Source organism: Peromyscus californicus, unplaced genomic scaffold (genome assembly GCF_007827085.1).
Source record: "Peromyscus californicus insignis strain IS unplaced genomic scaffold, ASM782708v3 Scaffold_5__1_contigs__length_169319896, whole genome shotgun sequence".
NCBI classification, from domain to species: Eukaryota; Metazoa; Chordata; class Mammalia; order Rodentia; family Cricetidae; genus Peromyscus; species Peromyscus californicus.
This window is the reverse complement of record NW_026294573.1, coordinates 16,964,621-16,976,007: the sequence shown is the minus strand read 5'-3', so window position 1 is coordinate 16,976,007 and position 11,387 is coordinate 16,964,621. Positions and strand designations below refer to the sequence as shown.

General features: G+C 50.2%; 1 protein-coding gene across 1 annotated transcript; it reads right to left on the bottom strand.

The window, feature by feature from the left end:
• Positions 1-1,898: 1,898 nt before the first annotated feature.
• Positions 1,899-9,769, bottom strand: LOC128097720 (chymotrypsin-like elastase family member 3B). The gene is made up of 8 exons (XM_052718394.1): positions 9,730-9,769; positions 8,591-8,676; positions 6,412-6,509; positions 6,156-6,290; positions 4,862-4,998; positions 4,411-4,553; positions 2,864-3,016; positions 1,899-1,916 (listed from the first exon to the last, which is right to left on the bottom strand). The coding sequence occupies exons 1-8, from the start codon at positions 9,767-9,769 to the stop codon at positions 1,899-1,901; spliced, it is 810 nt and encodes a 269-aa protein (XP_052574354.1).
• Between the last annotated feature and the right edge of the window lie 1,618 nt (positions 9,770-11,387).

Below are 11,387 nucleotides of genomic sequence, written 5' to 3'. Positions count from 1 at the left end.
CCCTTCCCTTCCCCCCTCTCCCCACATGGCCCAGCTCAAACTGGACACGTCCACTCTGGACTCTCCCAGAGGTCCCTTCCTCTGGCTATGCTCTCCACATATCTACAATAAACCTTCTCCACCATACCTAGGAGCAGTCATGTCCTTTCCTTTCCTTTCTTTTTCGTTCTTTCTTTTCTTTTTTTTTCATTCAGCAATAATATTCCCTACCTACCAATTGGTAATTTTTCAGATTGTGTCTTTTAGCCTTTTTTGTTTGGTTTGTTTGTTTGTTTTTTGTTTTTGGAGACAAGGTTTCTCTGTGTAGCCTTGACTGTCCTGGAACTCACTCTGTAGACCGCCAGGCTGGCCTCAAACTCACAGAGATCTGCTGCTACCTCTACCACTCAAGTGCTGGGATTAAAGGCATGTGCTACCACCATCTGCCTAAAAATGAGTAGTCCAAGCTGACCTCAAACTTCTGATCCTCCTGTCTCCTCTTCCTTCAGCAAATCCTACTGGTATGCACCACTACAACCATAGTCTCTTAGTCTTTTTAAAATAGAAAATGTAACTCTAGAATAGTATTTCTCAACTTTCCTAATGCTGTGACCCTTTAATACAGTTCCTCATGTTGTGGTGAACTCCCAACCATAAAATTTCATTGCTACTTCATAACTGTAATTTTGCTGCTGGTATGAATTGTAGCGTAAATGTCTGATATGCAGGATATCCGATATGTGACCCCTGTGAAAGCGTCATTTGACTTCCAGAGGGGTCTGGACCCACAGGTTGAGAACTGCTGTTCTAGAGGCGACGACATAGTTAGACTAGGAATTGCATGCCTGTGTTCCTTCGTGGCCACGCTTTTCTGGTTCCAGAGAAGCACAAACCACCCCATTGTTTTTGTGTTGCTCTTATCTGCATGGTAGCCGTCTTCCAGACCTCCAGAGTCTGCTGAGGGACAGTCTTCTGGAGAGCCATTGTCCTTTACTGCAGCCAGCATTCTCCTGAAGGGGCCTGTCCCACCTGTGTGTGCCCAGCTATGAACCTGACACAAGGCTCATTTTTCCTTGTGTTTTGTTTTTTTGAAACAGGGTTTCTCTGTGTAGTCCTGGCTGTCCTGGAACTCACTTTGTAGACCAGCCTGGCCTCGAACTCACTGAGATCCGCCTGCCTCTGCAAGTGCTGGGATTAAAGGCATGTACTACCACTGCCCAGCAAAGATGATTTTTTATGTATATTGGGATTTGGCCTGCATGTCTGTGTGAGGGCATCAGATCCCCTTGAAATTGGAGTTACAGCCAGTTATGAGCTGCCATGTGGGTGCTGGGAATTGAACCTGGGTCTTTTGGAAGAGCAGCCAGTGCTCTTAACCACTGAGCCATCTCTCCAGCCCCCTCTCTGAGGCTTTCTCTGGAGCAAGGAATGAATGTTTGTTGAATGAATGAATGACTACAGCCTTTCTCCTCTAGCCCTTCAACAGAGAAAACATTTGGTCTTTTTTTTTTTTTTCCCTCCCATGATTGGCGCAGGACCAGATTTTCTGCACTGAAGAGCCTCCAGTTTCCATGTGACTATCTGCTACCTCTGGCATATTCTCAGCCCTATGCATGACCACTAAGGTGACACATTATCTGAGTTTCCGAAAGTTCCTCAATGCCTGCACCTGAAGTCCCATGTCCTAGCATGGCTGGTCACCCCAGAGTGGCTCCTTCCTCTCTGAGACTCATTCTTTGTTTGTCCCTGTCTGAGGGGCTGGCTCTGTCCTCATCTCTGCATTTCAGACCTAAGATTTCACAGATGGGCCAGAGGGCCAGTGTTACATCAGTGAAGGCAGCAAGAGTCAACTTGGAACTTCTAGAAAGGTCTTTATTCTTTAGAGGACGGGGGTCGGCACTACCAGCCAAGTCTTGGTTCTAGTTGTTTGCTATGGTCTGTAAAAAAAAGGGAAAAGAAAAGCAAGAGGTTGGACAAGGACAGAATACTTTAGTTAAGAGTGTAAACTTTGGCTCTCTCTGTACTTTCCCACCATGCGGTCTCTCTGTCTGTCTCTGTCTCTCTCTCCTTTTCCTAATAAAGCTCTAAAGGGTTAAAAAAAAAAAAAGGAGCGTAAACTTTGGGCCTGGAGGGAACTGGGCTCAAGTAGGAATGGCCCAGCCTTGTCACTTGTTTGCTGGGAGAGCGACTTGATCACTCTGAGCCATGATTTCCTCATCTCCATAGGAGAGGTAAAAGTAGAAGTTGCCTCGTGGGTATTCTTCTTTTGTTTGTTTTGTTTTGTTTTGTTTTTCGAGACAGGGTTTCTCTGTGTAACAGCCCTGGCTGTCCTGAACTGGCTTTGTAAACCAGCCTGGCCTTGAACTCACTGAGATCCACCTGCCTCTGCCTCCCGAGTGCTGGCATTAAAGGTGTGAGCCACCACTGCCCGGCCTCATGGGTATTCTTAATTGAGCTTTTAACTAAGGGTTTTAAGCACAGTGAATGTATAAATCACAGCCAGTACTGCTATTAGAAAGAGCAGCCATTGTCTTGGACCACCTGTGTCCAGATGGTCTGCTCTGCACCCTGACTGAACCCAAGTACCCCCATCATGGTTCTCATCCCCTTTTCTTTCTATTGTCCATTTTCCCATCTGCTCACCACCAAGTGGCCCATTGTTTGACATAACTCTCTGTCCTCCATGACTAGGAAGGACCTGGGCCAGGGGGTCACTTCTCAATACCTGTTAGATTCTGGAAGTACAACCAAATAAAACATCCCCAAGCTCTCTGGAATGTCCCCAAAGGTCCCTCCCTGGCCCCCATGAGCTTCAGGCCCTCTTCGGGGTCTGCAGATTCTCCTCCAGGTCCCTGGCAGGCTTCGGGCTCCCTTGTCGCCTCACCTCCTGGATCCAGTCATTGAAGGCTGAGACACGGGTGAACACCGTGGGCTTCTTTAGGGTGTTACAGCCCAAGCCAGAAACGAAGCTGGTCACACCATGGACCTGCCAAGTGCCGTTCTCAGTGGGACAGTTGAGGGGTCCTCCGGAGTCACCCTGCAATGGTGAGAAAAGGTGGAGGTTCAGCTGTGTCTGAAGGATGAGGAGGGGGCTCTGCGCTTCAGCGACGTCAAGAAACGTTCACACTACTTCACTTCTCTGGACACCAGTCTGCAGAGGAACACCACTGGCTTACAAGACCACAGAGCAGCAGTTCTCAACCTGTGGGTCGCAACCCCTTTGTTTCACAGGTGCCACATATCAGATATCCTGCAGATCAGACACTTACATTACAATTCATAACAGTAGTAACATTATAGGTATGAAGAAGCAACAAAAATAACTTTATGGTTGGGGGTCACCACAACCTGGAGCATTGTATTAAAGGGTTGCGGCATTAGGAAGGTTGAGAACCGCCAACGAACGTAAGGGTTCATGAGACAATGCAAGATGTCAGCACAGCGCCCAGCAGAGGCGGTTCTCCAAAAATGGTGCCCCTTGTAATCTCACCACATTCAATGTTTTGGGGGTTTTGTTTGGTTTTGATTGTTGGAGACACCGTGTAGCCCAGGCTGATCTTGAACTTGCAATCTGCCTCAGCCTCCCAAGTGCTAGCAGATCAGGCTGGGATGATAAGCATATGCTGTCACAGGCAGCAATACACAATGAGAGCATCCTGAATGTTTCCTTATCATTTCAAAGCCACAACTGATACAGGCTGGCAATGTAGCTTAATTGATGAAATGTTTGCTTAGCATGCATGAAGCTGTGGGTTCCGTCTCTACTACTGCATCAGCTGGACGTAGTGGTAATGCCTGTAAGTCCATCACTCAGAGGTGGACACAGGAGCATCAGAAATTCAAGGTCATTCTTGGCCTCATAGTAAGTTTGAAGCACAGTCTATGATACTCCAGAGTCTCAAAACAGTGACTGGGCCAGGCGGTGTTGGCACACGCCTTTAATCCCAGTACTCGGGAGGCAGAGGCAGATGGATCTCTGTGAGTTCAAGGCCAGCCTGGTTTTCAGAGTGAGTTCCAGGACAGCCAGGGCTACACAGAGAAACCCTGTCTCAACAAACAAAAAACAAAAAAAACCAACAAAAGCAATGACTGGCAGAGGCAGGCAGAGGCATATAATTGCTATGAGTTCAAGGCCAACCTAGTCTACATAGTGAGCTCAGGTCCGTCAAGGCCGCATTGTGAGACCCTGTCTCAAAAAATCAGTGACAAAAAGGAGCAGAAAGGGGCTGGGACTCCTGTCAAGCCAGGCGGGAGCTGGCCTGAATCCAGGCTCCTGATGCCACCTCTGAACTAAGCTGAGTCCCTTTTCATTCCACCTGACCTGGGGATTACATGAGGCAAACCAACAAGGTCTGTCCACCTCAGGGCAGATGGTGGAGGGACTTCAGGGCCCTGTACACATGCCACCCGGGCAGGTGTGAGTTGACTCACGTTGCAGCCAGACTGTTTATCCCCGCCAGCGCACACCATGGTCGTCTTCACGGAGAAGCCCCACCAGTCCCACTTGGAGCAGTGTTCGTAGTCCACCACAGGCAACAGCGCTTGCTGCAGTTTGTCAGGGAGAGGCCCGTTGGCTGAGGAGACAGAGGACACTGCCTGGGACACCTGCGAGTTGCAGAGTGGGAGCCTTCAAAGGCTCCATTAGCCTGCTAGGAACTATGGGGTCTTGCTTGCTCTGTGTTCTGTGGCATCCTCAGTACTGGGCCCAGAGTGGACACCCCAAAAATGTTTCACTGAACATGTTTGTGTTTGGGGGGATCAGGGAGAAGGTGGAAGCTGAAGAGGAAGGCTGGACACTACAAAGATGGTTCCTGCTGTGACCTTCTGTCCCACTTGTCCCCGACACTTGTCTCTGTGGTCAGGTAGAAGGGTCAGCACGTACTGTAAAGACGGCCCCAGCCACTAATGTAGCAGGGTTCTCCGTTGGGAAGGATGTCACCAGCAGGAGGGAGGCAGGCAAGCTGGACCTTGTCTCCCAGCTGGGCGCTTCTTGAAAGCTTGACCAGGGCGATGTCATTGCTGGGGGGAAGTGGGAGTCACATGAAACCTGGTCCTCCTGAGGGACCCATAGCAATCACCTCCTTTGCTCCTTGCATTCCCAATCTATTTATTGATTGGTTTCTGTGGTGCTGGGGTTTGAACTCAAGATCTTATATATACTAGTCAAGTGGTGCGCCACCCCAGCCCTTCCTAAGTCCATTTGTTTTGTTTTGCTTTGCTTTTGAGACGGGGTCTCACTATGTAGCCCTGGCTAGCCTATGTAGACTGGGATGGGCCATAACTCACAGAGATCCACCTATTTCAGTGGATGAGATTAAAAGTGCATGCTACCACACCTGGTTTCCAAATCCAAATCCACTCTTAAGGTGGAGCAGCTCTTGGAAGCCCTCGCCCACTTTAGCCCTGCTAACCCTTGTCATCCGTGGTTCCCACGATCCAGCTGTGTCACCTGGAAGGTTCAGGGACACAGTGACCCTCCTACCCCAGTGCTTCCCAGTGCAGTGGTCTAGGTTGATGTCTGAGAGCCCACATTTCTGACAGGTCCCCAGGGGATGCTGCCGCCGCCGCCGCCACCCTGGGTACCACACTGTCATTTCACTGGAGTCTGATAGAGCTCTCTGCTCATTCTGGGACTCTAGCCAAGGTGGGCTAGAGTCTTAACCCACCACTGCTGTTACTGTCTTTGCAGCTACCCACCGTGTGAGCCACCCAGGCCCAGACCGCTGTCTCTGGGAGTGCGCTCTCAGTTTGCTTGGTGTCTTGTGAACTAGAGCCCCTGTTATTATTCCTGGTCACTTCTGGGGTCACATGACTGCGAATTCGCTGTCAGGAGTCAGGCAAAATGCTTAGTCACTCCAGGGCCTTATTTCCTATGTAATCCATTCGCAGCGTGATCACGTAATCTATGCGTAGGCCTGTGTACGCATTCTCAAGGTGACCTATAAAAGCAGACTCCACCTGCTCCCATCTCTCTCCCTCTCACTAGAGGTAGCGCACACCTCCCCCCCCCCCACACACCCCTTTCTTTTCGGTAGACCTACCCACCTCCACCCTTTCCCTTCCCTAATAAAAACTCTTATAGTGGGTTCCATTGTACCTCGTGTTTTCTCGCCCCTGCTAAATAATGTCGCCAAATAAATAACAGCCCCCAACTCCAGGCCTGAGACTTCACTCACCCACAGCTCACACAATTGGCATTCCACTTGGGGTGCACAAAGAGACCGTTGGGGTTGACGGGGATCACCTGCTCTGGGCCCTCTTCCACGCCTCGATCATACTCGCCCAGTACCACCTGGTAGGTGAGGGAACTCCTGTAGAGGGGTGGAGGTCAGTTAGATCCTACAGCCAACCTCACCCCTCTCCCATTGTCCCAGCTGCCAGGGGAATCATGCAGGGACAATGCCTGGGGCAGGGACAGGGGGTAGAACTTACGAAATGCAGTGGCCTGCGGTCATAACCCAGTCAGGAGCAATGAGGGTGCCACCACAAGTGTGGTGGAAGCTCCCTCCCTTCTCATACTGAAGGGAGACCTGGTGGCCAGGAAGGAAAGAGCTTGAGTGGCCTGGATCCAATACCATGGGACCCAAACCAGAGGTTCTGTAGGTTGTGCACTGTGCAGCTCTAGAAGGTGCTCTTCACACGGGGGGAACATGACGTCTGAAATTCGTAGGGCACCACCTAAGCCACTCCTTAGGGGACTCTGGCACTTTTCCATTAGGGTCCCATTTCAATTAGCCAAAGCCTCCCCACCACAGGCTTTATGATATCTCTGGGGTCCACAACACTCTTTGCCCTCTGCAGCATCCACAAACCTTGTGTTTCCTGAGGGTTCCCCAAGACCCTCTGTCCCATCAGACCTCCCCTTCTCCTGAGCCTTAGATCTTTCAAGGCCTCTTGAGTCTGCAGGAATATGCCTCACCTTGAGTCCCCTGCCTCCTCTTTTCTCTACGCTCTGACTTTCAAAAGCTCCCTCTACAGCTGGGCATGGTGGTCTATACCTGTGATTCCAGCATCTTGAAGTAGTTGGAGACTAGCTAAGGTTACGTGAGACTGTCTCAAAAATATACATAAAAGAGGGTGGGACTGGAGAAGTAGATCCGTGTGTAGAGTACTTGCTTAGCATCCATAAAGCCCTGAGCTCCATCCCCAGGCCTGCAGAAGTGGGGTGTGGTGACACATACCTATAACCCCACCACTCAGGAGGTGGAAACAGAGAACGAGGAGGTCAAGAACATCCTTGGCTGTATATTGAGTTTGAGGACAGCCTGGGCTACATGAACCCTCTATCAAAAATGAACAACAACAAAACCCTCTTAACCAAAAATGAACTGACTATGATCTGCTTAGGTCTGGTCTATACATAAAGACTCCTATCTCCTCCTCATAGTTGTCACTTGTGTGCTACCTGTGATGTTTTTACACTCTGATAGTCACAGTAAGTCACTGCTGTCGTATGGCCAGCAAAACCTACAGGATTCATGCCCTGGTCCTTCACAGAATAAGCTGTGACCCTCTCTGTTCTCACCATCTTTGATGATGCAAATGTTCTTTTTGTTTGTTGTTTTGTTTGTTTTTCAAGACAGGGTTTCTCTGTGTAGCCCTGGCTGTTCTGGAATTCACTTTGTAGACCAGGCTGACCTCGAACTCAGAGATCCACCTGCCTCTGCCTCCAAAGTGCTGGGATTAAAGCATGCGCCACCCCTGCTCAGCCAATGCAAATGTTCTCTGTCTTCTGCAGCATGCTGGCCTCAGCCTCCTGTGTCTGTTGAGCACTGGAAATGAGGGGGCACTGAGGGACTAGATTTTTTAGTCGTCTAATTTGTATTAATCGTGTAGGTTTTAAAAATGTTTACTTATGTGCATGTGTGTATCTCTGTATGGTGTATACCTTGTGTGTTCTGGTACCTTCAGATGCTACAAGGTGTTGGGTCCCCTAGAGATGGTGTTACAGGCAGTTATAAGCTGCCTGACTAGGATTTGAACTCAGGTCCTCTGGCACATCAGCAAGTACTCTTTGCCACCGAGCTCTCTCTCCAGGCCCTGGTTTGGCTTTTGAGACAGGGTCTCCTATAGCCCAGGCTGGCCTCAAACTTGCTATGTAGCTGAGGCTGGCCTTGAAAGCCTGATCATTCTGCCTCCTAGTGAGTGCTAGAATTACAGGCAAGTAGCCACTGTGTCTGCCTTAATTTATATTAAACTTAAATAGCCACATGTGGCTTGTGACTATTGTTGGACGGGGAGTCTAGCCCTCTGAGCTCTTCCCATGGACCTCTACAAAGTTCCTAACCCCTTTACAGCTCTCAGACCTTTGGCCCCTTTGTAGAACTCAAGGAATTTGAAGATAAAATCTTCCCTCTAAACACAGCCCTGGCAATTCCACTGTTATTGAGGCAACCCCTTAAATATCACCCTTTCCCCAGATTCCACTTTCAAATTGCAGCTGTCCCAGCTGAGATTACAGATGGAGCAACCTCCAAGAAATGCCTTTGCTCAAGGGTTTTGGGCCATTTGAAGTCAAAGCAGGGCATAGAGAGGAAACAGGGGGGTCACGGCTGGCTGCCATGTTATCAGAACCCACAGTGGATATGCGGGCAACTGGTAGCGCTCTTACCTGCCAGGGCCAGCTGTAAGGAACAGCGTCCTCACCATTGACAACACGGCTGGAGGGGCTGAAGGCAGGCTGGCCACAGCCTGAGGCTAGAGGGGACAACAGAGAAGCCAGTCAGCCAGAAGTGTCCTCAAAAGGAAAGAAGGGGGATCCGGGTGGTGGCGCACGCCTTTAATCCCAGCACTTGGGAGGCAGAGGCAGGCGGAATTCTGTTAGTTTGAGGCCAGCCTGGTCCACGTAGTGAATTCCAGGTCTACCAGGGCTACATAGAAAGTCCCTGTCTAAAAAAGAAAAAGGAGGAGGAGAAGAAAAGAAGGAATGGGCTTTGTGAGCTCAGGTGAGCCCCCTGCCCTCTCTAGACTTCAGTAGCCATTTGTGAACTAGCACTGATCACTCCCCAATAAATAATTAATAATAAAAAAAAAGAAGCCCCAGCTAAAAGTGGCATGCTGACTCACACCTGTAATCCTTGTACTTGAGAGACTGAGACAGGAGGATTGTCAGGAATTCAAGGAAAGGCAGGTTGAACTATAGCATGAGACTTTCTCAAAGAAAAAAAGAAAAGGTGATCGCTGTTGTTGAGTGGAGGTGACGTTCGAGGCTGCCTGGGTACAAAGTGCGACTTGGCCACTTGCTCAGGATGAGCTACTACTCCTCCAACGCTCGGGCTCCGCACTGGCTCCGCACTGTGATGAGTTCCATGAGGGCACATAAGAAGGAAAGCCTTCTGCAGCCCGCCTGACGTAAAGCAAGCACTCAGTAAATGTCGTCAGTCACCATTATGACCTGGGGAAGCTTTGTGGGCTCTTTAACAGAAGAACAGAAAATTCCAGTTCCGGCCATCAAACCACAGAGCCCAGACCTTAAACCAGGAGGCTGTCCATCGTCCCCTCAAGGAGCCTTCCCCTTTGGGCTCCCAGTCCTTCTTTCTGACAAGCTGGTTCGTCCACAGCTTGTTCTCCACCTCGATTCCTGTCCCAGAACCAAGCTGAAGCCCCTATAATCATGTCGCAGTTAAGCTGAGACCCTTTCCTGTAGAAGCAGGTATGGGGTGACACCCAGGGGGAACAGAGTGAGGGCCGTACTTCAAGGACTTCCAGGCTGATGCAGCATGGAGACATGGGCACAAGCTGGGGACTTACCAAGGGCCACAAGCGTGAGAGCACTCAGCAGCCGGAGCATGGTGAACTTCGGGGTGATGAGAAAGAAGGTGGAACTGGGCCTCTAATATAGTGCAGAGGCAGGTGGAAGGGACCGGGCCAGGCCCCACTCCCACAACAGGTGGCCCAAGGTCACATGCCAACCACTGCAGATCAAGGACCAGGAGCTGAGGGAAGGACTCCAAGCTTCCTCCAACCTGTGACTGCACAGGTGGCATCGAACGGTCAGCTGATAACATGGGGACAGGCAAATGGATTCTATCAGAGAGGCCAGCCTTTCCCGGGGAAGGCCAGAGCATGGCAGGTGGGCAGACTGGGTTCCGATCCTGGCTTTGTAACCCTGAATGCTTGGTTTAACTACTGTGAGTCCCAGATTTCTGGTCTCTAACATGAGATTAATATTTGTACCTACCTCTCCGGGTGATAGTGGCGGCAGCGGCGCATGCCTTTAGTCCTAGCACTCAGGAGGCAGAGGCAGGCAATCTCTGTGAGTTCAAGGCTAGCCTGGTCTACAGAATGAATTCCAGGACAACCAAGAAACCCTGTCTCAGAAAACAAAACCAAACAAACAAAAAATTCATACCCACTTCAATAAAAGACTGATTTTTTGTTTGTTGGTTTGTTTGTTTGTTTACTTTCCTTTATATATTAGGCATTTTCTAGGGCTGTGAGCACAAACAGCAACGGTCCCATTCTATCTAGTGGTGATGCAAAGATGAACCCACAAAAATGGTAAGAAGCTGTCTCCACTAGTGAGAGTGGATGCTGTAGGAAAATGAAACATGGGTGCTTGGGAAGGAAGAAAGGAACTTGTTTGCCCGGGAGGTGGGACAAAGTGACATTTTGACTGAGGAGGCAATATGTGACTGAGTCCTGAAGCCAGCCGTGGGTGGAGGGGAAGCACTCAGCTTGGGCTTGGCTTGCCCAAGAAAAGGAGGTCCAGGGCAGCTGGAGCTTTCAGTCGAAGTGGAGCTGGGTGAGGCGTCATGGTCTGTGACCCCCGCTGCTCCGAGGCTGAGGCAGGAGGATTATGAGTGGAGATCAACTAGAGCTGCACAGCAAGCCCCTGTCTCAAAGCAAAAATAAAAGAGGGCTGGAGGTGCAGTGTGGCGGAGTGAGTCCGTCCCTTTCATTCCTGTGAGGAAGAGGGGGAGGAGGGGAGGGAGAGTAGGAAGAGGAAAGGATGGAAGAGGAAGCAGAGGGCTGGTAAGACGGCTCAGCTGGTAAAGGTGTCCATCAAGCCTGACGACCTGAGTTGATACCCAGGACTCCCATGGTGGAAGGAGAGACCCAGCTTCTGCAGGTGTCCTCTGACCTCCACACACATGCTGTGGCGCATGCAGCCACCCCTACCATCCCCCACACGTGCAACAACAACGTAATTCAAAGCTTTAGAAAACAGGAGTGTGGTGAGGATGCTGCCGAAGAAGCTGAGGAGATCGTTACCAGCACCTTCCTCCAGCACTCTGCACTTCATCATGGAGGCAGGGTCTCTGGCCGAACCCAGAGCTTGCGATGTGGCTGGTTTAGACCCCTTTCTCTGCCTTCTGAGTGCAGCATGAAACTTAAAAGGTCTTATTAATAAAAAACAAACCCAGGCCGGGCGGTGGTGGCACACGCCTTTAATCCCAGCACTCGGG